Genomic DNA, 27,192 nt, shown 5'->3' with positions numbered 1-27,192 from the left:
CTGCAAGAAGAATTTATGGAATATCGTGGTGGTTGTCAAAGTGAAATACTTCACTTTTTTAACTGGAAAGTTCAGTTGAAAAATTGTGACTAAAATGTATAGAAATAGCAGTGGCTCTCTCCAGTCTTCTTGTGGTGTAATGAATAGTAGAATACACACTGAAGACACTTGACAGATTGGCAACACATCTGTTATCTTTTAAGAATACACCAGTGATGATAATATGAACAACTCATACTCAGTTCGTTGTACCTAGCCCATCACTTATTGCCAGATCAGAAATTTTAGACTGTAATGACCAAATACATAGTCTATTAAAGTCTCGAAGATCCTGTATCACATAACATTATCTTCCCCCTAGCCTCAATGCATATGTATATAAATAAAACAATAAAATTTCCATATCTGACTCATGTGGTTCTGACTCATTTTTATAATGAGGGTCTGACTCATTTTTTTTAAATCTTCTTGGTCAAATGAGAACAAAATTCCTTCTCAAAGTTAATTAATTTACTGTTTAGAAGGTATGAGAAGTGGCTATTAGGGGGTTCTTAAAACTACCCCAAATGTATAAAATAATTTGAATGCATGATTTTTCTCTTATTTTCATTGTAGTCCATGAGTTTTATCTTCAGTATATTCAGTTGAATTATCCTCATCTATGCCAATGTAAGAACAAACTGTGGCTTTCTGAAACTTAACGAGAAGTAAGAAGGAAAGTCATAATAAGAAAAGGAAATGAATAGATGCTATTTACCATAAAGTCTGCACTAAGTTAAAAGCTAAAACAGGAAGGAAGTTACCACCACTATTCTAGATGGTAGTGCTTCAGTGACATGTGCTTGCTTTTGAGAAGACCAGTAATCTTCAAATTAGTACTAGGAATAATTACCATGTTTATTTTGTGTTTACCCGAATTTTTCAAAATACAAGAAGGTGAGTGATCAACTTTTATTTATTCTGAAGACTCTTATTTATTCTGAAGCCTGATTTCAATTGAAATGTTGACACGTGCTTTTCTAAAACTGATGGTTAGGATGCTGCACTCATGTGGACTTTCCAAAAGATACAGATTCCTTTTTATTAGATTTTTAACAAACAGAGTTAATCGTATGTGGCAATTTGAAAGGAGTTTGTCATTCACTTACTCTGCAAAATTTTTGGTAACTATTTTTATGCAACTGTATTTTTACTACCTTCATCATGAAGAGGGTAGTTAAATTGCTTATGTTCTTTTATACCAGGTACCCATGTCTTAAAAAATAACTTTAAAAAAGTTGTTATACTTAAATGCCTGTAAACCTTTGTACAGTTACAATCTGGTAAGGAGATGCTGTCTGTGAAAGAGATATGCAGTGGTAATCTGACAAAAAATAGAGCGCAATAGGTGTAGCAGTAGTGCAAATCTTTTACCACAAATGCCAAATACATCCTAAGGGCTGATACTGGACATGGGATGAATGCAAAATACACGTGTGTAAGTTATGCATTGAGTACTTTCTTAAAAAGCCATAAACATATTAGTATTAAAATAGCTTTGTCGCATCCGTTCCTAAGTAAGTTTTTTAATAGATAAATGCTATAATAAAAAGCATCCCTTTGACAAATGTTGTGTTTTCTCAGGTATCATGAAATAATTTATTTATGAAACATAATTTTCTGAATATATTTAGTATCAAAATATATCCAGATAAGGTTACTTATATTTATTCTATTTTCAGTAACCACAAAGAATAAACATGCCAGTAATTAGAATATCATGTATAGATTTTTATAGTTTATAAATGAATGAACTTGGTAAGCTGACAGAAGTTTTGAATAGCATAACATTGATAAATCACTTGAAGATATTGGAATAATTAATGTTTTATGTCCATGCAGAAGCAATCAAAGTATTTGCTAGAATAGATTATGCAAATAAACAATGGCATGACTATTGTTAGAAGAAAACATTAACCTTACCATCAAACACCAAAGATTTTTCCATGATAATTTTCCTAGATTGCACTTATTGGAGGTGCTTTATGTTGCAATAGTGTGATCACTGCAATTCTGATATCTACATAAAATCTTAATCACAGCATATCTAAAATAAGATTGTGAAGTATATGAGCAGAAGAGAATTATATTTGGAGCAGCACATAATTATATTTGGGAAATTAGAATTATTGCAGTACTTTGGATATTTTAAAAACTCTATAACTATATAACAGACTGTGTAACAATGTATGAATTATATGAGAAAGTAAATATGTTAAATGATTTATTTACAAATTCAAAGGATTTTGGGTCTCTGGTTCATTGGAAACTGGTTTTATTTCAGATTTTGTGACAAATCTAATGTTTAGGGAATTTTTGGTAGATGTTTCGAATTGCTGGTTACTCCATGAGGCTTCAGCAGACAGACTTGTTGCAAATCCTTGAGACGTGAAATACAGTCACTGGATCTTCCTCTGTGAGGGGTTCCTAAATTAGTGGCAGAGGCTTCCTAAGTACTGGATGTTTTATCCCAGGGGAAGTTCCAGCATTTATTTTCATTCTGGAGAGGGAATAAAAATGGAAATTTCTCATTAGACTGAAATTTCGGGGGAAATCAATTTGCAAAAAACAAACTTTTAAAAATTTATCAGAAGAACACAGTTCAGCATGGCCAGCAATGAAATGTTTCCTTTACATTTGTAAAGCAACCCACTTGTTTGGTTGCGAGTCATTGAACCTTTGAACTACATGGCTTTAGGGCAGGAGGTTGTCATTTTGGAATCTGGTGCTTTCAGTCCCAGTCCTGTCCCCTGGGTCCAGCTACTTGATGGAGTGTATCTTCTTTAATCTATCCGGTGTATATTCCCCAGCTTGGACCATAGGCCTTGTATCTCTACAATATTATGTGACGACTATAGTTTCCATAAGGGAGTGATCTAAATGCAAATGATATACTGTTCCATTTATTCAAAATCAGATCAAATGAAAAAGAGTCAAACCAACCCTAAGCGAAATATTTGGGATTTTTCTCAGTGGGAAGCAAGTTTTTTACAAATTCTGATCTTCCCTGTGAATAATTCCATTTTAATGGAATTGGATTTTCTATGGAAAAACACTCTGCAAATAAAGGCTTAATCAAAGAATTCGATAATCACAGAACTTCCTAACACTGAGCATGCAGGTTGCAGGTCTTTCAATATAAAGCAGTTTCCTAAAGGTACTTTGCATGGTTTTATCTCAGCAATCCTCTTAACTCTTCAGGCTGCCTGCATTCAGATTTCACAAAACCCTTTCCACATTTCTAGTTATGTTTACACTTGGGAGGGTACTTCCCAGTCCTGAGGTAAGGAGCAAGCCTCCTGTGGGTATGGCTCTTTGTCTGCCATATAATCCACTGGGAAAGTCTAGTCTTGTTGTAGCCTTTCTTACAGTGCTCAGCAATATATATCCTTCCTTAGAAAGGCCACAGCCCTGTGACTTGTTAAAAAAAAAACTCCTTTACCTATGCTAGATCATAATTTGATTGGCTTTCTCAGTAGAGATCTCTCAAGAGGATGGTAAGCACCTCCCTAACACAACAGCATTCAAAGTTTTTCTACTCAGGTAACATGCCTTTTCCACACCTCCAACATGGCTCTCAGGCAGCTCTGGAGCCCGTTTAGCCATGTGTGAAGTTCCAAGTGGATTTCACAGTGCTGAACATGGACTGCTGTTACAGCCCTGCCAGCAGATTCCCAAGTCCGTATACAGATTTCTTGGTGAAAACTGTATGTTAGGGAATTATGATTAGTTGTCCATGGAAGCTGTAGCAGTGGTTTTAGACTGGTTGTGCAGGTGCATACACGGCTTGCCATGAGAGCAGAGTAGGAATTCAATTTCTGCTCCTGGTTCATCTCCACAGAGAAGTTCTACACAAAACACCTCCTTCAGCTGGAAGAATTTGACCTCAGAAGGCTGCTCCATGCCAGGCTGTGTGGGTCAGATTGTAAGCATTTCAAGGAAAATGTTTTTTCTTGCCTCAGGGAAAGATTACCACCTTAGGTTTTGTCTGACATTTTTCTTTATTTTATCAAAATTAACTTTTTCTTACTGGTATAAGACATGTCTTTTACATTTCAATTTATTATATTTTATAAGGAGTTTATGACTATCTGATAATAGTGTCAGTAAAGTGAAGATAACTGGCTTTGGCATTGGACCCTGGATTTTATTTCTGTATCCTGTCTGAAAATCCTGACGGAACCATTTCTGAGGTCAGCCTGCTGCTCTGCGAGCACAGGTGGCCTGTTGAAGATGTCAGATTGCAGCTGAGCACTGGAGCAATTAAAAGCTACATTTTGCTCACTATACATAAAGACTTATGAACATATAACACCAGTTGCTCATAATGGGAATTCAATGCAAAATTTCCTCTTCATACCCATGCAAGGGTACTAATAGAATTGGAAACATAGCTGGAAAACTATACGTTAGTGCTGTATCAACTCTGGGAAGTGGTTATTTGTATTCATAAATATACGTTTCATGTTGGGGTCACAGAAGTTTTTTGTTCTTAATTTTTTTTATACTGAAAAATAGTTCAAAGTAAACACAAGTAAAAACTTGCATGATAAACTTCTACTTTTATGTGGAAGACAGAATGACACTCATTAATAATTAACTCTGTGGTTTTGCTGCTTGCCAGGACTGCATTAATGTACTCCAGCTACAGTACTTTGATACTGAAATTTGACTGTGAATACCAAACCCAGTGGTCATAATTAGGATCTCTGTTTGTTGACTGAACATAAGTGAATGTGAAGGGTGTGGGTTGAGGGTTCAGCAGCATTTCTGTGTATTTTCACTGTGTGGTTTCAATGTCATGTGGAAAGAAAATTTTCATCGTGATTATAGCTCCTTCAGAACATAATTGTACTGGAGCTTTGCAACTGCACAGTTCCAGGGCTGTGTTTCCCCTCCAAGTGTGTGCTTTCATCTTCTTTTCAAGTACAATCAAATTGGAGCAGCTTTGAAATAGAAATGTGTCTAGATACCACTGCAAATTCAAGTTACTATTACAAGAGATTTCTTACGATTCAGCAAATAAAATCCAGCTTTTAGGTTCTGGGAAGACTCTGTGCTTATTTTCTCTTAAAAATGATGCATTCAATGTGCTGTCATAATCTTCAAGAAAAAAAGAAGTGCACTTTGTGGTAAGGTGGTTGAAGGATTCATTATATGATGTTTCGATGCATGTATTTGTCCATGTGTCCTCTATGACTGTCTTGCTAATACAGGACTCTTTCTTTTACAGCTAACACTGTAATTGTATCATGCACGGATACCTGCTCATCGAATAACACCACTTTTCCCCTTTGCACTTTTAACAATTCTTGCAAAAGATCAGTGCAACAAAGAAGAGAAAATCAGACCATTTTGCTGAAGGCCATTGTAAACAATTCTGATTTCCAAAATATTCCATGTATTTGCCAATCCTCCGAGAAGGAACAACAGTCCCATACTAAACACACAGAGTGTGAATCCAAGAGGGATGTGAATGTTGATCATCAAGGATCAGGGACAGCAGCTAAAAAAAGTAAGTAAGTGAAGAGAAATACTTAATTTTGTAGCGGTTAGTTACAAAATAAAATACATATTTTTATCTGGTAGTTAAAAGGAAATGGTTCTCCATGGTTTTTGCAAATCTATGAACAATGTCTTTGCATGGCTAGAAAATGCAAGTTTTATGCCAGATTCTCAGTGGCATTAGTTCCTGGCTGTAAGTGAAAGATGTCAGTAGCAAATGGTGATTTCTTTCCATTGAGGATCTTGGATAAAACTGGGGACTGAGGGTGGTGTTATTATCTTCAGGGGGCTTTCTATGGATCTGGAATGTGGGTGCTGTGAGAAGAGTGCTTTATCCAGCAGCCACCTGGAATATTTCTGTTGTAAATTTGACCTCTGCTTTATCTGGCTTTTATGAACACTCTTATAACACCATTTTTGTTCTTTTAGTCCTCCTAAATTTTCTGATAAATTTAATTTATTTTTAAGGAGTTGTACTTTCGGATAATTTTTCATGCTGAATTTGCATTTAAATGTCATTGTGGAACTCTACCTGTAGATTGCTGGTATCATGAAGATAGGTGTGAGAAAGTATCTGAAGAACTAATTCAGTTGGCAACTATTTAGATGGCAGCTATATAAGAAATAACCATTTTTGGTTTTGTAGTCTATGATATCCACAACTGTGTAGTATCAGAAATGGCCTTTCATGTTTTATAAAAAGCAGCACTTGATAAGGAATGGCACAGCAGTACAGAGAAGACTTCATCAACACCCTCATCTTTTCAGAGCAGTAGCAGCACATTCCTTCTGTGTCATATACACTTGCAAATATCTGGAAACTTTGGGGGAAGAGGATGCTTCTCTATTATGCTTTTCTATCATTGTCAGCAACAGGGGCAACTGGCCAAGTCCTGAATATAAGAAATACAGTTCTATTCCAACCACAAAATTTTCTTTTAACAAAATAGCTGTCAAAACAAGTATGGAATATAAGAAGTTATATGTAGACAAACTCTGTTCTCAGTTATACTTGTACAACTTTTCACACTTTTTTATAATATCTCTCACCTGTTCCTTGTTAACACAGCACAAGTCTCACAGCTTGTGTGGTTTGAAGTGAAAAAAGGACCTCCTGCAACTGATAGGAGATAGACTGTGTACACTTCAAATCTCTATCATCATGTGGCTTTTACTGGGGTTTTATTTTTTTCATAGCCTGATTTTTGCCTGTTACCTTTGACAACTGACAGAACCAACAAAAACCTGAAAAGCTCTGAAGCTGATAGTAAAGAAAGAAAGGGGTTATAATTTGCAGGGGGGATGCATTTTGTACAGGCAATCAATGCTCTTCAGATCTGCTTAGTATCCATTTGTCCTTTTTATAGCAAATAATGTAAAAAACAACTGTATGTTTTTGCAAATGAGACAGAAAACTTAATGTTCTTTTTAAGACTTGTTTCTTGGTCTACTACTTGTTGTACAACAGTTTTGTTTTAATTTTTTAATTGCAAAAGCAAAAGCTTGAAGTGAAAACCAAAGATGTTGTTTCCTTTTATAAACATTTTAATTTCCCTACAGTTTCCAATAAAGAAGTAGAGCATAATACTTACTACCTGATGATGATACACATCAACAATTCTGTAGTCGGAGGAGGAAATGCAGCTGAAGAACACCTAAATCATTCTTGTCTAATGGCAATGATGGAAGACCAAAATGCCTGTATAAATGTTTCACTGCAACTGAAGTCCTCCGTGGAATGTAAGTGACAAAGGTGAATCACAAAGGAAATGAAACCAGAAACAATCATCTTGAAAACGAGACAAAAATCTTGCAAAAAATATCTAGTAGGTAGTTATCTGCTTTCAGCAACCTTTTGAAAGTATTTAAATATTTCACAAGAAGAGAATACAATTTTGATCATCCCTTAGTAGAAGACCGTCTTTAGTAGACAATTGACAGTTTTGACAGCGATCTAAAGCAGGTTTAGCTGTGGCCTTTTTTTTTTTTTTTTTTTTCTAGAAGAAATACAGCAAAGGAAATGTCTGTACATTGTCTTTTGCTAGCAGCAACAGACTCAGAAATTACATGTGTGAAAAAACCTGGAATTATGTTTTTCCATTCCTTGATAATGGCATAGCCCTGTTGTGTTGGAGGCAAATATAAAAATCCCTTAACTTCAGTGGTAGAAGTATCAGGAGACAGGTTTGACTTTTCTTAGTGTTTTACTGCAATATCCTACAGCACAGCCTCACTGCAGTATGCTTAAAAGATAAATGTTCAGCTGAACTAGGCTTAGTTTCCCCAAGGACAGCTTGCAATATTTATATTTTTGACTGATTGCCTGACCATGGTGAGGACTTCCATTCTGTCTATATGCAACACTTGTCATTTGGAAATTGCTGAATTATGACATTAATTTGCTTTTGTATGGCAAATGCATTTTATGCTGTACCTTTCCTGGAAAAAAATACATGTTTTGGCTTTGGCTATGTTAAATAAGTCCAGGCAAGATCCTAGAGAAAAAAGGGCAGCTTAGGGCTGATTTTAAAAAAAATAAGTAGGTCTAGCTATGAGAGGAGCATAATTTGTAACTTGCCCTGCTAACTTGTGTCAGTACAATGAGCTAACTAACCACCTTTTACTAATGCTGATTTACCTGGGTAGTAGTTATCTCAAATTAGCAATAAATAGTAACAACACATCTTCTTTTTCTCTTTACTTCAAAACAAAGCTAAAGAGGTGCTCAGGGCTTTTACTAAGAAAGGCTGATACACAAGTCATTACAAGTCACTACAAGATGGGGTAGGGTGCTCTGTTTGAAAGGAGCCTAAGTTACTGTATAAAAGCTATTTTTAGTTCTGAATTACGAGGGATGAGCTGTGCCTCAGAGAGCCAAGGGGTTATTGGCTCTTACCTCATGAGTTCTCAGTGGAGAAGATACACGAGGGAAGTCAGTGTAGGTCTAATTATACTATTCTAAGTCAAGTGGTTTGGCTACAGACTGTAATTAATTTTTTATGAGTCTGAGTAACATATTTGTTTTTTAAAATAGTTATTTGACAGTGCTAAGGTATGCATTGAAAAGCTGCCGAAATAGTTTGAAAGGTCTTTCAAACAACCAGAGAGAAAAGTTCCCCACATCCTTTCTTTGTCCTGTATAGTCCTGGCTTGTACTTGTTACTGAACTAAATCCCAGTGGAATGTAAGTGCATTTCTGCAGCAGCTGTTGTCCAAAAGAGCAGCCTACCTTTTGCACCCAGTCCCATGGGATTCTCCCCCAAGGCAGCTTTAGTTAAAAGAACTCCCCAGAGAGCTCCTGTAGGAGACATTTCCTCACTTTTTTATAAGAAAATGTCTATAGAATACCTTCTATATAGGGTAGAATCCTATCTTCTCCCATATAAGAAGATAGACCAGGAGGTTGCAAATGCCAGTGCACCAATTCCTTCTGTGCTCCATCCAGATAGAGGACACATGTTCTACCCTTGTTCTACCTTAAATAAAAATGTTGATCTTTGAAGCATTTTCTTCCTGGCTGAGTTGAAAAGTTTTCATTCACTTAGCTACCTGTAACTATTTCAGCTGCAGGAAGATAAATACAGGTGAAAATTAAGCTAAATTCTAGATAGGAAATTTAATTTCAAAAAACAGAGAAGGCTGAAAGAAAAAGGCATAATCTCTTTTATTTTGTTTTGTTTTTATCTATGGGGATAGACACAATCCAAAACTCTACCAAAGAGAATGTTCTGCTTTTCTCTGCTGCCTAATTTTATCTCTTCTATGTTTTGTGGACAGATCCAATGTGTACGACGAAGATCATTTGGCTCACTATGATTCCAGTAGTTTTTGTGCTTACTATTTCAACTGTCATCTACAAAATAGTCCAGGAAAATAAAAACCTCTGTAAGTAAAAAAATCTGCAATTACAAAACTGTTGTTTATTACTGTAGTTCAGCCACTGGTATTTTAATTGTCATATGGTAAAAGAGGGATTGAAGTACTTGGATGATTGACATTATCACCTCTAACCTCTGAATTGTGGATGCAAATTCAACCCTGTTGATGGTGAATGAACTGTGGGGTTTTTGACAGATGCTTGGTGGCCTATGCTCCTCAGTGATATGAACTTCTGGTTTCACATTGATTCCAGTAGATGAAACAATTACAGTTGAACTTTGTGGAAGGTTTGAAGGAGAAATGCCAATGACCAATATAAGTGGATTGAAACACCCTTTTTTTTTCTTCCTGAAGATGATTCATCTAGGTCATGGTCAAGAAAAATGGCAGGTTTTATAGAAGGAGATATGCACTCAGCTATCTGTCCTAAAAACTGGCTGTCTAAATTCATTGGTGGTATAATCTACTACAGGTCAACCAAGCTGTGCCTTCTTAACCCCAGAGCTGAATTAAGCCCATTTTTTTCCTCTTTGCTATTATTTCAGCAAAGAAAACATTGCTGTGATTTGTGAACCAGCACTACTGACTATTCCAAGTGATTAGAACTTTACTCTGAAAGAACTTGCCCCTAGTTCAGAGACTGAAATGATTGTTTCTACATTATGCCTTCACCAGCCAAGACAGGCTTTTCCTGTGCAATTCACTTGGAGTCCAGACTGAAACCAGATTTATGGTATTTTTTCTAGCAATATGCATTAAGGAAAGCAAGAACAAAAGTGTAGGAGTACTCTGAGCTTGAGACTTTTGAGCAAGCAAGATAAAATCCTCTGCAAAAAAAAAACAAACAGTGCACAAAATTAACCATTTTTTAGCTGCTGGTCCGTGTTTTTCTTCCCAAGTCAGAGGGAGGCAGTACAAGGAGCAGACTTCCTTTCATCAGAGCGAAAAGAATATTACTTAATCTGTTACCTGAGAGAATAGTGCTTAGGTGCTTTCACAGCAATATCCTGCAGCTTTCTGCCTGCATCAGCCCTGAGTGGGCAGAATGCTTCCAGACAACCAGCATTTAGTTGCTATTAACAGGCTCATGTCCATTCCCCTTGTAGTTCAGTGATGCTGAATGGAGACCCTGGTCACAGGGGTAATAAAAAAATGATAAGCCACATCCGTTTCCCTGATCATCCTGATGTATCTACAGGCACTTTTGTAATGAAAGAGCAATAGGAGTATACCTTTAATCATAACTGAGCAGAAGGAAGAAGAGTTCCCGCACACAAAACGTTTCTGTGACTTTTTTTCATAATGTAAATACTTTATGCATATATTTTCAATGAGTAAGCAAAATACTTGATTGAAATGTTAAATTTGTGTCCCACTTCCCCAATTCAAGAAACTCCTTACCAGATTATCTTGGTTAAAATACATGATCTTTTATTTATTGTTAGAACCAAATTCTGAGACCTATTTTATGTATAAAAAACCCCCACAAAGTGTAAATTAGGTCTTTATAAGTGGGCTATTAAGTGCTCTGATTTAAAGGACTTCTATTTGTAATCTGAAAGCTACTTATAAATGTCACTTCTAGGATTTTCTATGCTTTCAGTCATAGCATCTTATTTTTAATGAACGACTATAAGTACTGATGATTAATGATTTAATACCTTTATCAGTTATCTATTAAATACATGTTTTTCAGCATCATCATGGACACAAGCAGGGAGGAAAAGATGCCTTTTTGCGGCTTCTAATTACTGATTTGCTTCTAGAATATTTCTGTTAATTGATGAAAAGTGGTCTTACGAGTTCAATTTGTAATATATAACATCATAAACAACATCAATATGTTACTGATAAACAGACGAGCACATAAAGTCAGATTTAAAGGCTATATTCCTGATGTGTATATATTATGATATATAATTTTAACTGAACCTTTACTTGTAAGTCTCCATACTGCTTTTTTTCAGTGGTGCTCACAGAACACAGCAGAACATTACTATGTTCCTGAAACAACTGCTATGAATTTTTCCACAATTCATTGTCATAATCATTAGCTGTAATTCAGTTAGCAGTTTTCCTCTTGATTTCTGAGCACCACCAAAATCCGTTAAGAAATATGGAATTATTCATTTCCTCTTGAGACCTTGCAAGACATTCTGCTAGGCAGACACTGAGACTCTCAGAAACATTAATTTTCATGAATGTATAAAATAAAATATCTGAATAAACATAGTGGAGGTTACAACTGATGCATGACAAAGGTCCTAGACTAGAAATTAGTTGTTTTGCCTTTTCTCTTCCTCTCTTGTCTCACAAACACTTCCAGAGCTTCCTTTGACATTAACTGTTACAGTGTATGCTTAGGGGTTCAACATTTTAGATCTCCACTGGCTATTCATAAGAAAATTGTGACCTAAATAATTCTAATTTAATGAAATTCTTGGTGCTCTCAGAGGAAAAAGATAAAAATAAATTCTGTTACACAGAATTGAAGTGAGCCTGTCACCAGAAGCTGGCTGAGCTTCTGGACTAGAGTCACTGTAGAACAGGGGTAACCATAAGACCTGCACAATTGTCTGCAATAAGCCCACCAAGAGCACATTTTGAGAGCAGCAGAAGAATGGAAAGACTGAGGAGTTTATGAACTGGGTGCTGAACAACAGTCAGAGGTGTTCAACCCAGCTCTGTATTTGTGAGCGGTGTTGCGCTTGTTCTCAAATTGGGCTTCCCAAGATGAACACCCCACATTTACAAAGAATTTGTCAGCTCTCTAGGATGCCAGTGCATTCCATCCTTGCTATCCCACTGTCAGCACTGTGAGTCCAAACCTGTACTGGAACATGTGCTTTTTTGATATCCTTCCAAAATTTGTTCAAGGTACACAGTATAGAAAAAGGCAAGGAAAAATTTGAAAGGGACAAACCTGAATGGACTTTCCAGAAAATGTCATTCAGGAAAATATAAATCTTCTGGTCCTTGGTTTTCCTTATCATCTTATTTCAACGCCTTCCTGATTTTTTTAATACCTTCCAAGGCGTTCAACAGTTTCAGAATAAAGAGTTTATCAGCTTTTCTTCTAATCTGTGCTTAGACTAACACATTTTGTTTAAAACAGGTTATAAGCACAGAGTAGCAACATCAGTTTCTACTATTCTGAGAAGAAAGGGTTCCAGACATTCAAGAAGAACCATATCTGCTACTAAAATTCATCCTTATCCTGGTAAGTAATATAAAGGTAAAAAATACTTAAAAAATCTTGAGGTCTGAGGAGGTCAAGAAAGATCTTCAAGAAATGCTTTGAGTTTGTTTTAGAGTTACCTTGGTCCTACACAAATTTCATCTGGCTTATGTTATGGAAATATTTTTGTATTATGAAGAAATAATTTTGACAATAAATCTGTAAGAAGACTTACATATATCATATGGGAATGCTTCTCTCAGTCTTCCCAGAGTGTTGCATTAATGACTTAGAGTTTTTTAACTCTTTGAATTTTTGGTCATGTTGTGTGCCAGGTTTGAGGTTTGGCAGCTGAGTGCTTTGTGTGTGTATGAAAAGTATAAAGAGATGTACACGTGTGTATGTATGCTCTGTGTGTTTGTGACTCTTGATAAAATCTGCTACCAAAGCAGGACTCAAAAAATGGCTCTGCTGGCACTTTGCAGCCTATTTCTAGGACAAAATTCCCACAAAGTACAATTTTTGTTTTTCAGACAGGAAAAAACATTGTGGTCTTCTGAGAGTGTAGCATGTTTAGCACGGATAAATTAAATGGCATGGGTGAACTCAAAGTTTTGGTTTTATAAATTATAATTTGATAACAAATCTCCGTGTGAGGGACAATTAGCAGCTATAGCTGTGAGTGTTACTGACACAGCTCAAAGATGCTGTAATAAATTTCATGGATTCTGGTTTCATGAAGGAAGCTATATCTTTAAAAAGATTAGCATGAACATATAGAATAACAGCTATAAATGGCAAACCAACCTCCCTCCAAAAGAAGAAAAATACAAAGCCAGGAAATAAAATAAAAAAAAATTAAATTTGGCTAGGCTTCAGCCCTTTGCTGTTTGTCTTGTTAATTCTTCAGGAGTAAGAGGAGTTGCAATAATTTCTCTCTACAACTCTGTATTTCATGGCATTTCAATTTTACCTAGAAAGGAGTGAATAGCTCCTTGCCTGTCTTAACTCTCCTGCGAGTACAATTTATGCTCCTTGCTCTTACAGCACTGGCTACCTCTGAGATATATTTATGAGCTCATTATTTTCATCCTGCAGGAAAGGAATTACTTTTCTGACATCTATTGTCTTGACTAGCTTAACTAATACCATACCTGTTTTATCAGCATGTTCACAATGGCGTTTTTAGTGTTGTATATCCAAAGGCATTTTTAATGGTGGAGTTTTATGGAAATTCAGATCTAGTTTTACTAGATTTTACTGAAGAGAATAGGAATTCCTTATTGGTCTGTCATTCTCACTTCTATGTGCCTTCGACCCAGGAAAGATGCTTAATTGCATGAATTGCTATAATGGGATTATTTTAATACAAAATTCTTTGATTTCACACATCATAAGTTCAGTCAATCCAATCAGTTTCACAGTTTATACCAATGTAATTTAAAGTGGAGTCAAATCCATATGAAGAGTTTATTCTTTACACAGTTGCTAAGCTTAAGATTTGCTACTGTGATAATGGGTTATAAATAGCTATAGATGACTTTGTTCACAGCCCTTGATGATATTTTCACTATCATTAGTGCATAGCTTGCAATCTTGAAACAAAGCATTGAAATCCACTGAAGACAATACAGCCATCCTGGAAACACAGTAATGAGCGCTTGAGAGGATGTGACCGTATGTCATATAGATGAAAAGATTTATAGGTACTACTAAAAGGTTATTCAAAGTTCAGAAAACTGTAAGGGAAGAAAGAGAAGGAAACCCATATTTTGAGAATCAGAGTCAATTCCTAGGTAGCTGAGGAAATTCCTGCCTTAATGTCACTGTGGTTCTACAAAAAAGATAATTTACAGCACGATGCCTGTTTTGTGCAACTGTTACCAGCTTTATGGCCATGAATTATTGTCATGAAGTCCAGTGGCTAGAGGAAAGGGGAAAAATGTTCTCTAGGGTAGGATTAAAGTTCCAAATTCATGGTGCTGCAAAGGTGCTTTAAAGCGTTTTGGTCATAAATGTTGACTAAACATTGTCCTTGCTGTTAAGGCAAAAAAGAACACGCTACAGTGTGGGCTGTACAAAGCAGGTTTGCTAGACTGGATATGGTCCTGCCATCGTGTTTGTGTATAACAGCCCCTTGAATGGTATGAACTGACAGAACAGAGTTGCCCTTAAACGCAGCCACAGGAGAAGGGAAAGACTAGAGGGTGCTTTTTTCTTCAGTGCAAGAAGTAAGTATTTTTTAAGTGGTTAATCTGTATTTCCAGACATAGAGCAGCAATTCCATATCAATGGGACTTGATAGTAGTAACATATGGAAAATAACCCATAGAAGAAATGTCACTTCCTTGCTTTGTGTTCGCTACAGAGAATCTTAGTGAGATTCCCACATAGGAGACTTTTATTCCAAGAATTTCTTTGAGGAGCTTTCTTAAATTGAAGAGGCAGTAGAAGAGGTTTTAGAACAGCTTAATAAATTAACAATAGCAATCAGAAGGACTAGAAAGTATTCCCCACAGTGTTTTAAAAGAACTCAGAAACTGCTGAATTGTCATTTGCAGCTTACTGCTTAAATCAGCCTCGGTTGCAGATAAAGGGAAGGCATTTGTACTTACCCTGCTGTTATTCCTTTTCCTTAGCCCATTTTCCTATACCACTTCAGTACCTCAACTATGTTTAGTACTACTAATTGATTAAGTGCAGCTGCTCTCATATAGCTGTACCTTAAAAAAAAAAATCAGCCTGGGGACATGGTACAGAATTACTTGTTGGGAGCAGGCCAGAGTGCGTGAACTGTTTGCTACATTATTAAAAAAAAAAAAAAACCAAACACAAACAAACAAACAACAACAACAACAACAACAACAAAAAACAAAAAAAACAAAAAACAAAAAAAACCCACCAAGTTGCACAGAAATCAAATTGCATAAATTATGGCATTTAATACCTAAGATGAATCTGCCCAGCAGGGTCTGGAAGTTTCATTAATATAACTAATGGGTTATACTTAAGTGGGAGTTTATATTACTAGAATTCTATCACTATAGATTAGCATTTAGGCTTCCTTTTCCCAGAGTAAGAATGGCATTCCTTGTTTATTTTTATCCTATTTGGAAAGTGGCATAAGGTGTGTTGGAATTCTGTGCTAGAATTGGTCCACGTGGACAGGGAATCATGTTGTTAATATCATCTTGTTATCCCTGTACAGTCTCTGTGGGCAACCTTAGTTCAAGCATAATGCCTTCTTCTACACTGCTCAAAGAGTATATTCTCTTTTTCAGTGATACCCCACTGGCTCATGGAGCCACAATTTGGTTCACTACATTTTAGGATACAAATACAGGGTTCCTTGACTCACACTTCTGCCTCACAGTAATGCAAAGTTGATTTTCATAGATGTTAATTTTACAAGTCATCCTGAAAGAAGGACATCACGGTATCACGGTGACAACCGGGACTCAGAGAATGAAACCTCAAGGCTTCTGGCCTGCAATTGTTTCCTGACTGTTCAGACCTTGTGACATTTATAGCATTTGATGTAAGTGGGCTTGACAGCTGTAATTTGCACATAAGAGACAATAAGACAAATTTCCTCTTGGTGATTTGAATTCCTGTATTGTTTTCTGTGCTATCCTCTTACAATAATAGTTCCTCTCCTATATGATTAGAGGAAATAGGGCAAATTCTACCATCTCTCTGATGTGTTGCTACAGCTTCAGGTTAGTTGACAGGTTGTAAATAGAAGCAAATGCTGACTCAGTAGTGTCACTGCTGGAATCCCAATGAGTTCAGATTCACTCCTCCTTGTATTCTGCAACACTTTTTCTTTTTAGCAAAGGGAACAGGCAAGATACATCTTTTACAGCAGCACATACCTGCAAAGCCAAGAAAGGAGAAACTTGTTAATCTTGGCCAATGGAAGTATTGGCTACTTGATTCTGATCCCTCTCCATTCCTGATGTAACTGAATAGTTGTTTTTTCCTCTGCAACTTCAATGAATAATTCTGGGAAAAGCAAAGCTTGTCATAGTATTCAATATTTAACATAGACTTAGATGTTTCTGAGATGCAACATTTCCAGAGAAAAGTGCAAAGCCTTATTACCACTTTGAGGCTTCTTTATTCTTCAGATAAAAAGGAGGATAAAATCTATAGGATGCAGGCAATTTTAGGGAGCTATTTATTGCCCCTGTATGCTTTCCATGGAGCACTGATGCACAAGGGGCCCTTTTTCTGCTCAATTTGCATGCATGCAGAACACAGTTACACACAAGCACTGAAGGGACTATCAGCCTACATTCACAATCTCTCCAGGTTCGTCCTGGAGATGAAACAAGGTCCATTGTTATTTTTTTTTTCAGAACTACCCCAGTTTTATTTTGATTTTGCTTTTCATATGCAGTTGCTTAATTGCAAAGATTTAAACTCTACTTTTTAATTGCATTTATAAAGAGAGAAGCCCAAATGATACAGTCAGTGGAGAAGGGAAGTAGGTAAATATAAGTGCCACAGTTTATCCTCTTGTTATCAACTCAGTAGAAAGCCATTTGTAAGCTTACAGAAGTAATGGATGGTCGGGGACAGGATAGACCTGGAGTTAAAATATTGTTTATGTTCTACAGTAGTTCTTTGACAAATGCATTGGATCAACAATGCGTTCATTTGCCTGACAATGCTGTTTCTGTATTTCCTTATCTGTATCACAGCAAGATGCCAGGATATGTGTTATCAGTGTGCTAAAGGCATCACCACGCCCTTTCCTGCTTCTGAGGTGCATGCTGTCACCTTTGTTAAAAACTGAGTCATACGCAGTAGCTCTCCCTGTGTGTATGACAAGTGAGCCGAGGCCACACCATGTGTGCCTGAGTGGCAATCTGTGCTGCCCTTCTGTGCAAATAAATCAGGAAGTTCACACCCTAAATTTCCATTGTTTCTGCTTAACTGGCCAAATGTAGGGTTTTGTATTTTGGGGGACTCGGATCAGGACCCCAGGGAATGGCCTGAAGCTGTGTCAGGGGAGGTTTAGGTTGGAGATTAGAAAAAGGTTCTTCCCCCAGAGGGTGGGTGGACACCGGAACAGGCTCCCCAGGGAAGTGGTCACAGCACCAAGCCTGACAGAGTTCAGGAAGCGTTTGGATGATCCTCTCAGGCACATGGTGTGACTCTTGGGGATGGTCCTGTGCAGGGCTGAGAGTTGGACTTGATGATCCATGTGGGTCCTTTCCAACTCAGCACATTTTGGGATTCTGTGAAGTCCAAATCTGCATCCTTTTCACTATTTAGTAAATTTCAGGAGCAATTTATTTGCCTCCTTTCAAGCTGCTTCCCAGGAAGACTTAGAATCTGCGTGTTGTAGTCCTGCTGGTATTAAGAAGTTAAATACAAAACATGGTTAATACTTTCAGGAGTTCCTGACATGGATCTGTGTCTCTGGGCACTGAAATCCCACTGAAAAACTCTCTGTACATCTCTGTCTTATGTTCAGATATGTCTCAATTATTTTCAAAGTTGCATATTCAAGTTCAACACTCTGCAGATGTATTTGCTGTTTAATAATATGGATAAAAAAGATTTTTACTTTCAATAGTGAAAACTAGAAAACAACAGATTCCACTTACTGTACAGACCACAAAGATACTTCCTGTAATTCTTGAACAAGAGCACTGTCATGTGGATCAACTCTAAATCTAGAGGGTAAGTAAATATCTTACAACTCTAATTACTGTGTTTTGCCTCATATTTTTGGAAGTAATAGTAGGCAATATCTGCTCAAAATAAATTACTACTTTGTCTAACCAAGTATATGACATGAAAAACTTGATAATGTGTTTTGTAAGAGGTAGGTGGCAGGATAAGAGAGTCAATTTTCCTTCTGCTACCAAAAGTGATCTATAGTCAAATGTGTTAGCCCATTAAACCCTGTGTTTCCCTGCAGGTCCTGGTGCAAATTCTGACACTTTTTTTCTAGTGTAAATTATTGTGTCCTAGACTTCAGCAGTGTGCTGACATTTGTTTCTGACAAGGGCAAAGGAAAAAACCAATTTGCAAATGATCTCTGAAGAAAATCCCATATTGGAAATAAATAGCTTGCTGATGAAATTCCCAAACAAAAGAAATCGATCACTCTGATGTTCTCACACCAGTCAGAAGGAATATCAAGAAGCTGGTTTCCACTCAGAACTAAAATTAGTCTCCCTCTTCTAACTTTCTCCAGGCCTTGTGCTCCTGTAATTGTATCAGGAAGTCCAGATGTAAGGAAACAAGTCTGGAAAGAAATGTGCACTAAGAGGTATCTCCTCCTGAAAATACTTGTAATGTCTAGAAACAGAACAGATGCTACTTGAATAAGTAATAGACTAATACAACTTCAGTTGTACAGACAAGGTTATGGCTACTTAAACAGATGATATTACTGTGTGCGGTAATTTTTTAGGTTCAAAGCTTAAGGAGGCTCCTTCTTTACCTCTGTTTAAATTGGATGGAGTTTTATACTGGAAACTCAATATTATGTCATGCTATCTTTTTATTGTGTTAAAAATAATTGATGTACTGAAGAGCCGTTTGATTTTTTTGCTTCATGTGGAACCATGAAGATGAAATTGTATGCTGAGAGCAGAGCTAAAGAATAAATTTTTGAACAGCGTTGCTGACAGAAGATGAGGTACTTCCATAATAAATTAAAAACTGAGCTAGATAATTTTTTGGTGTTTGAGTGAGACTGGCTGGGTCATAGGATGGTGTACTACAGTAATTAAAAATACTGACCACTTTTAAGTGGTTGCCATCCATAGATCTTACAAGGACTTACAGAGATGTGAAGTTGTTATCATTACTGTTCTGAAATGAGAATATCAGGAGGCATGATGGGAAAACATGACTTGGGAGGTCTGTGGACATAACTGAGAGCAATTCTCAGATCATCTGAGTTCAGCTGTTTGCCATTTGTTCTCAGCTTCCGAGTGAGCAGGCATTTTAAAGGCCCCATCAGCCTTCTTGTAGGGCAGCTTCTTCCTTTCCTCAGACTCTTCCCAGCCACTTCGGTTCTAGATCACTTTTTTTTCTGGTATTTGTCAACTGTCTCTCTTCATCTTCCCATATCCCTGTCTGCTATGCACCTGCCAACCTTGATTGTTTTTTTTTTTTTTGTGAGAAGATATACTCTCGGTATAAAAATAAGATATTTCTTAGGTTGTAATAGGATGTGTCACTAGGGGGGGGCTCACCCGTATTCAGTGCCCTCATTTATACAGTATTATGGCTGATCCCTAGCATGCTTTGTCCATCCAGGACATTGTGTTCACCGAAACTCATCTTTTAGAAGTAGGGAAAAAGCTCATGGCCCATTCCATGCAAATTTAACTTTTATGTTCCTAGAGGTGGGAGTAAATGTTAGGATGACCTTTTGCTTTCATCATCTTAAGTGCTAAATATTAAAGGGTAAAAAGAAGAGATGGAACAACTTTTCAGATCTTTGGTTGCTTTATGAGACAATATATGAGATCTGGGACACTTTGGGATTAATCAGTTCTTTTCCTTAATATCTGGGTGAGTGACTGAAAGAAAAAGGTTAGGTATTTTGAGAAACCCCAAAAGCCTTGTTCAGTGCTGCGCTGTATAGAAGCAGCCTTGCTTTCCAGGTCATTCCTGTCAGATGGACAGCTGACAGTGAGGTGAAAGCTGGATGTGATATGTGGGAATAACGCTGAGTATGTGAAATTGTAATGTTACATGACGTTGTGTGGAAATATTATTAAAGGATGTGGCTGCAGAGGCAGGAACTTAGATCTAGATCTTGCCTTTCATCATGTTAGGTTTTGAATACATTTCTCAAAGGAGATGCCTCAGAGCTAAACTCCCTGTGAAAATATTAAAAAGCTTTAGCTTTCTGCTTTAGCTTTGCTTCACTTTCTCCAAAAAGCACTTCTCCCTTTCTCTAATAAGGTCAGATTCAGCTCATTACTACTCGTGTCTGTGGGTGGCTCAGGGGCTAACGATGCTGGAGCTACTGAAAAACTTGCTAGCAAGAACTGCTCTTGGTTACTGAGGCTGGGGAAGGAGGTTGTGGTCTGCTTTTCTCATGAGTGCTGGGTTTGTCTTTATGAAGTCTCTACAACGCTGCTAAGGACTCTCTTGCTCAGCAGGGAGGAGGTGGCTGTGCTACAAGTGCTGCACATGAACAGTTGAGTCCTGAGACTTAAAAAGGCCAAAATGATTAAATTCCAGAATTGACAAAGACAGTTTTAGACTACATCAACTTGGTAAAACCTGGTTGTTGTTTTTTTTTTCTGGAGAAGGAGCTGGGATTGAGATAAGAAGTATGTATCAGAAGCTTCTTGATCAAAAAGCATCACCTTTGTATCACACTGACAGCTGCTCCCCTGAAGCACATGCAATTCAGACCACTGACACAAGAGCCTCAAACAAGGAAGGGTTCTGGCCAGAGCTAGAAACCTGAGGGAACTTCTGGGATAGTGCCAACCTCTGCTCTTCCCTGCTTCAAATCTGGCTTCTGTCCAGTTGGTAATAATTACCCCAATGCCTGCCCTGGATCAAATAGGCAAGACAGGGACAGGCAAACCACTTTCGTGTTACACTTTTCCTCATTTCCAGCCAGCTGAAGCTGCACTAAGAAAAAACATTAACCAAAGCACAGTGTTTGATTTCTCTGTCAGGAGGCTGCCTACACAGCAGCTGTGGTAGTTGTATCAACAGCATGAGAAGGAGGAAACGAAAAAGCAAGGATCACTCTGATCACCATCATTATTGCTACTGAGCTGGAGAACCTGATGATGGCCTTAGCAAGGGCCCTTAACCCAACACATTGAAAGCTGAAAGGCTGAACAATATTGGTTTTGGGCACGGGAATGATCAGGGGAGACTGGTGTGCATATTATTTGCTCATTGCTGCAGTTTGCAACAGAGAAGTATTCCTCTTGTTAGTGGATTGAGAGAGATACCAATAATCAATTACACAGCACAACCTTCTGCTGTGCTTTTCTTTTCATGCCAGAAAAAGACATGTTTCTTTCTATAAGTGTATTTTAAAGTCTTTAAGACAATACTTGATCACAAAATATATTGGTAAACATATGACCTACACGTGTGACCATGTTTATAAATATACTTATATCCCATGCGGGTGTATATTTATATATCTGTGTGCATGCACAGAAATGCACACACATGCTTCATTACTTACACACTGACACCTAATTGAGCTAATAAAAAATGCACCAAATTCTTCACTTGTGCCTTTGCCAAAGAAGAGTCTCTTCAGCATAGGTCACTTAATGTCCCTGAGTATCTTCTCAGTAACTATTATTATTACATTTGAGGGCCAAAGGTAAGAATCCTCCTCTGTTTTTGCCATCTTTCATTAAACTACCATATTAGCAACGGCCCTGGAAAAAATTAATAAGCCATGTCCCTCAAGTGTTTTAAGACAGTCCTCTCCTCACGTATGTCATGGTTTAGAAATGGTATTTTCCAGTTTAGTACCCCTGCTAAAACCACACTGCTGCTTGCTTCCCCTCCCACTCCCCCTCCAACTGGAAGCACAGAAAGCAAAGATCATGGTTTGAGATAACAACAATTTACTGGTAACAGTAAACTGTTAATATTAGTAACAGAACATATAAGACAAAGAAACTATTTATGCCGCTCTTCAATCTTCCAGTGATTGGGGCAGAATAAAAGCCATATGTTTATAGCACGAAGAGAAATTGTGAGGCCTCTCCTGCAGTACCACTCTCCTGTGCCTGTTTAAGGGGAAGCAGTGCTGTATTCTCTGAATCAAAAGCAGCGTTAATGGATTTCATGAATGACCAGGGACAGAACGCTGTTCTATTTGGGCAAATTAAGAGACAGAACCTGACAGTTCCTGGATGAAGTACTACCATTTTATGAGTAAAAAAGAAGAAAAATTAACTGTCTTTAACTGTTGTGGACTTTCCCTTTTATTTCTTTTTTTTTCTTTTTTTTTTTTTTTCTTGCAAGTGCCCAGTGCTATGCTCTGACCTGATGCTAGATCAAATTCACCCAAACTGGTCACTATTATCCTGAACATTTTATTTACTGCAATCTCTTTGACAATCAATGCCCCAGGGAAGAGATAAAACAATCTTCTTGTCCTACATCCCATTAATTCTTTTAATGGGAGCCCCTGGTGGTCTAGGGGAAAGGTGCTGCACTGTCACCGCAGACACCCGGGTTTGAGTCCCGGTCAGGGCCCCTCCCTGGGCAGATGGAGCTCGTTAGCCCATAAGGCAATCCATCTACGTCCTGAGGACCTCGCTGCCACCGTCCAAGCATGCTTGGCCCCGGCAGATGAACCTCAGGATTAAAGGGTGGGCTCAGTTCCGCACACACTGTGTCTCACCTAAAAAATCCAATGCGCAGTCTGGAAGGTGTAAAGACCTTCCCCGGTTCTTCGTTCGCGAAGACTGGCCATTCATTCAATTCTTTTAATAAAAAGGCTGCATAAAAGCTAATGAAAATTCCACATCAGCAATTGCCAATGATTTTTAGTACACTGCTTTTGCCATCAGTGCTTCCAACTCTCTTTGTAAAGAGCTTTGAGATCCTTGAACATGTAAGGTGCTTCACATCTCTGCATTTCTTTCTGAGCGACAGTGCTGCTGTATAGTTAGATAAGACAACTCAGTCTCCCAGTGAACATAGAATTTAAGGCAGGATCTTATCTTCAGGTGAAATGGATTATAACACTGGACCACAATGTAGATGACTGGTAACTGGCGGGGACCACGCACAGGGGATGCACGTGTATGGCTGAAAAGATGAAAACCCCTTCCAAAGAAATTGTAAAATAGAAGAATTTGATGGGTCCTTTTCCTCTCTTACAATCTGAGAACCCTCCTATGGCCACAGTAAATAACTAAATGTATGAGAGGTTGATTCCTATCCAGCTACATTCAGAATATCATCAGTGTCATTGTTTTCTAAGGAAACGCTCCCTTAGCAAATTAGAAATTTGGTTGTGCATATTCTAGTGTAATGACAGGAAAATTGAGTGCAGGTGTACCTAGGCTATTACCTGGGCTTTGGCTCAGGCCCCTGCTGCCTTCTTGAAGAGGTCTTTAAATTCATTGCTGAACTTAGTAGCACGAACAGAAAGTGCAGCTAAAAATATTCTTCTCCTGCTTTTTCTTATGTGATTGTGGCTTTACAAAAATGTTTTTATATTTTAAAGAATCTCTCTCTCATCTGTCTTCAAGCAAGACACCCACACAAACATGCAGAGAAAACAGTGAAACTCATAAAATATTCTAGCAAAAGCAAGTACCAACTGTGCTCAGGAGTGAGAGAGAGATTACAGTTAAGCTGTTTTTCATGCAAGTATTTGTGAAGAATAGTAGGTGTGATTTTAAATTGCTAAGATCCTTCCAATTATCCTTTTGACACTGTTTCTGAAAAGCATTGTTTCGATGCTCTGAAGTGATACTACTGTGGTTAAAGCTATCATTAAATTTGGTGTGAAGCTGCTGAAGGCAGAAGTTCCTACTAATATACTGACCTACTGGGTCAGTATATATATCAGCTGGCCCTTTTTGTAAGACATCATTTTTAATACTTTCAGGAATTCCTGTAGATAACTATGATTCTCTGATTTATGCCCTCATGCAGCTTTAAATTGTTTTCAGAACTGTATGCACTCAATTACATGTTTGTTTTTTAAGTATCATGAAAAGTAATTCCTCCTCTGTTTCTGCTTCAAGTCTTAATCTTACATTAAAATGAAAACTCCTCTTAGCACAAAAGAGCTCACAGAATCAGATTGCTGAGCGGATTCCAGGGTACTTGGCACAGTTACTGGGTCCTACATGAAATGCATGCCAGGATGTGTTTCTCTCCAAAACAGGCACAAAGGGTTCCAAAGGGAAGCGCTCCTGCTTGCTGGCAGAACTGGACTGTAAGGAGCACTGTGCAGGCTGTTTAAACCCACTGTTCCATTATCCAGCATCAATTTTTGATGCATGGTATCCTGCCTACACTTGTCATTTTCTAGCTCACTTCAGCAGCTGCTGCCTCCAGTATGATTTCACAGCCAAGGAACATTTCTTATCCCAGTTCTTATGATGTAAAAGAAAATGGAGACAGATGTTGTAATTGGGCCTGCAGCTACAGGAACTACCAGAATGGGTGATAAGCTACATTTGCTTTTTCACTCAGTGTGCGAATAAGTACAGAGATCTTGTGCTTCCACACTGCCTCCCTCTTCTCCTCTCTCAGCATTGTATAGTTCCCTAAAAAGTAAGATGAACTTGACTGGGATCTGAGCGTTTTCATATTTCAAGGTTCCTCATCACATGTTACTCCAGGAGATGCAGACCAAATTTCAAAAGGGTGATTGATGATTACTGAGAAGCATTTCACTTGGGAGTGTGGAAAAAGCTGCTTTTATTCCATTATTTCCAAATTTGTCCCACTGTATACCAGTATAAAATGGGAAAGGCAGTTGGGCACAGAGAAGCATTTCAGCCAGGTGAATGTGGTAAATACTCTCCAGGGCTGCTTTTGGCTCAGCTTCCCTGAAAGTGGCTAAGGCCAGTGTGCCTCACTCAGGTTGATGTAACATACTCTCATGGAGCAGGTACCCAAGCCACCATTCAGCTGTCCAGTATCAGTCTTAGGTCTTTTGATACAATCTGATGTGCATTGTCTATTTTGTCTGCCTCTTAGTTACAATGTTGTTGTCCTTTGTAATAAAGAGCAGAATTCATTACTGTGAAAGCCAAAATTACGAAATCTGAGATAAATTAGGAAAGACCTAATTAACCTCCTCTTTTTTCTAATACTGTTTTCTTTAGTTTCAGTTATTGCCTTATGAAATACCATCACTATTGGATGAAAGAAGACACATTGTACACCACAGAAGAAAGTATCTCCATTTCCAATTTGGGAAGCTATGATATCCATCTTTTCACGGGAATGGCAATTATGCACTTTAGTTGAGAAGCTCCATTTTGACCATCACTGGAACTCTTTGGTATTAAGAAAATACGAATGGTGAACAAACATGTTTTGCTGCAGAAACTACTTCAGTAGAAGATTACAGATTTCACATCTACTTCCAGTTCATTCAGGATTCCTACTCAATTATATGGTTGTGCAATAATCTTTGCAATAATTACTTTTTTCCATCAGAGAAGAAATTTATATTATGTATTCCAAAGGATAAGAAAGTTTGTTTAAAGTTAGGATTTATCCTCCACTTTCATGAAATAAGCACAATTTTCAACTTATTTAATGCTCTAGATGACTAAGATGTTTAAAAGATACAATTTCTTGCTGTTAAGAAAGGTGGCCAAAGTACTGTAAAAGGAAAGAACTCTGAAGTAAACACTTATTTCCACAGGAAATGTTAATTCCTGCAGTAAACCAGGAAAATCATCATAATTTGTGCAGTGTCTTAGTGGATAAAGAAAAGAATGTGGAAAAATACTAATTTGGCTTCAAACCACAAAATCGTTATTACTGGTTTTTTAATAACTCATTAAGACACTAAATGGGTTTGTACTTTTTGAGAAATTGCTTTGCTATGTTTTGTACTAGCTTAGGTCATTAGCATTCACACTCATTATCTCTTGGAACTTTTCCTTACTTTCCATTTATTACTGCTCCTCTGAGTGTAATGGAGCTGTTTGGGCTGAGCAGGGTCCCAAACTCCTTTGGTGCTAACACATGATTTGTGGGTACAGCTTAGCTGCCAGTTACTAGGCAGAGACAGAAACTTCAGAGCCAGGACTTCAGACTCCCTTGCGCTAAATCCATCAGGATGAACAGATTGTAAACTGCCCATTGCAAACATGCTAGGCAGCAATTTAGCATCATGTTAATACTTCATAACCTCCGTCCCTTACATTTATAGAGCTTTTCCCTCCTGAAGCTTTCTGAAATTGCGTTCTCCAGGCTGCACCAGGCAGTTCAGACTTAATAGGAATAGTTGTGAACATCAGCTTCTGAATGATTTCAGGGCATATGGAATTTTTTAGATTTAGCTGCGTAAGTCTGAAGGACTTGTTCGTATTGCTTGTTACCATCCTATAAAAAAAATAAAAAAAAGGAGAAAAACACTGACGTTCTTGATTTGAGGTCTTTTTTGCTGTTTACCTGTGGTAATAAAGCTTTTCAGAAATTGATTTTTTTTAATACAGTCTATAAAATAAACCTCTCACAATTTGTTTCTGTTTTTTTTTTTCCTTCTTGCTATAGCTAGCAATTTACAGATGAAGAGACATATTTATATCAAATCACTACAGAATTGCTAAGGTCATTTTGGTCAGTGCTTCAAGTGATTCAAGCTATCTATCACTTTTCCCCTTCAGTAATCCAGAGATCTTGATGGGGACAACCCTGCTCCTTGTGACCCTAATTTAATTTCCTTTCTTCTATAATTTATTTCTATCATTCTTGTTGCCTATAACCTCCCTCTTTTCTTTTCCTTGGACAGCTAAACTGTGACTTTTATTACCCACAGTTATCCTAGAGCCCTCCAAGTGTTTGTTTTTACTACCCTGAAAGGTTCCATCTTCCAAGTTACCTTTAAAAACACCATAAACAAGTAAACCCAA

At 37.6% G+C, this 27,192-nt stretch overlaps 1 protein-coding gene across 2 annotated transcripts; it reads left to right on the top strand.

Annotated features, from left to right (window-relative positions):
• The first annotated feature begins 709 nt into the window (after nt 1-709).
• TMEM156 (transmembrane protein 156) lies at nt 710-26,497 on the top strand. 2 transcript variants are annotated; one of them, XM_027888581.1, is made up of 7 exons: nt 710-936; nt 5,273-5,554; nt 7,105-7,284; nt 9,322-9,429; nt 12,539-12,643; nt 18,189-18,295; nt 25,429-26,497. In XM_027888581.1, the coding sequence occupies exons 1-6, from the start codon at nt 837-839 to the stop codon at nt 18,284-18,286; spliced, it is 873 nt and encodes a 290-aa protein (XP_027744382.1). In that variant the 5' UTR covers nt 710-836; the 3' UTR covers nt 18,287-18,295; nt 25,429-26,497. The 2 variants fall into 2 exon arrangements, with proteins under 2 accessions (XP_027744382.1, XP_027744381.1); XM_027888580.1 differs by lacking the exon at nt 25,429-26,497 and having other exon boundaries at nt 18,189-19,045.
• The last annotated feature ends 695 nt before the right edge of the window (nt 26,498-27,192 follow it).

Source organism: Empidonax traillii, unplaced genomic scaffold (genome assembly GCF_003031625.1).
Source record: "Empidonax traillii isolate 1590-97213 ecotype Southwest subspecies unplaced genomic scaffold, ASM303162v1 scaffold240:size1935192, whole genome shotgun sequence".
NCBI lineage: Eukaryota > Metazoa > Chordata > Aves > Passeriformes > Tyrannidae > Empidonax > Empidonax traillii.
This window is presented reverse-complemented; position numbering and strand designations above follow the sequence as displayed.

Excerpts from the sequence above, each read along its gene's own strand:
- TMEM156 (XM_027888581.1), top strand. The coding sequence starts at position 837 with ATGTGCTTGCTTTTGAGAAGACCAGTAATCTTCAAATTAGTACTAGGA. Across the intron at positions 7,285-9,321 it reads ACTGAAGTCCTCCGTGGAAT|ATCCAATGTGTACGACGAAG; the intron begins GTAAGTGACAAA and ends TTTTGTGGACAG. Across the intron at positions 9,430-12,538 it reads CCAGGAAAATAAAAACCTCT|GTTATAAGCACAGAGTAGCA; the intron begins GTAAGTAAAAAA and ends TGTTTAAAACAG.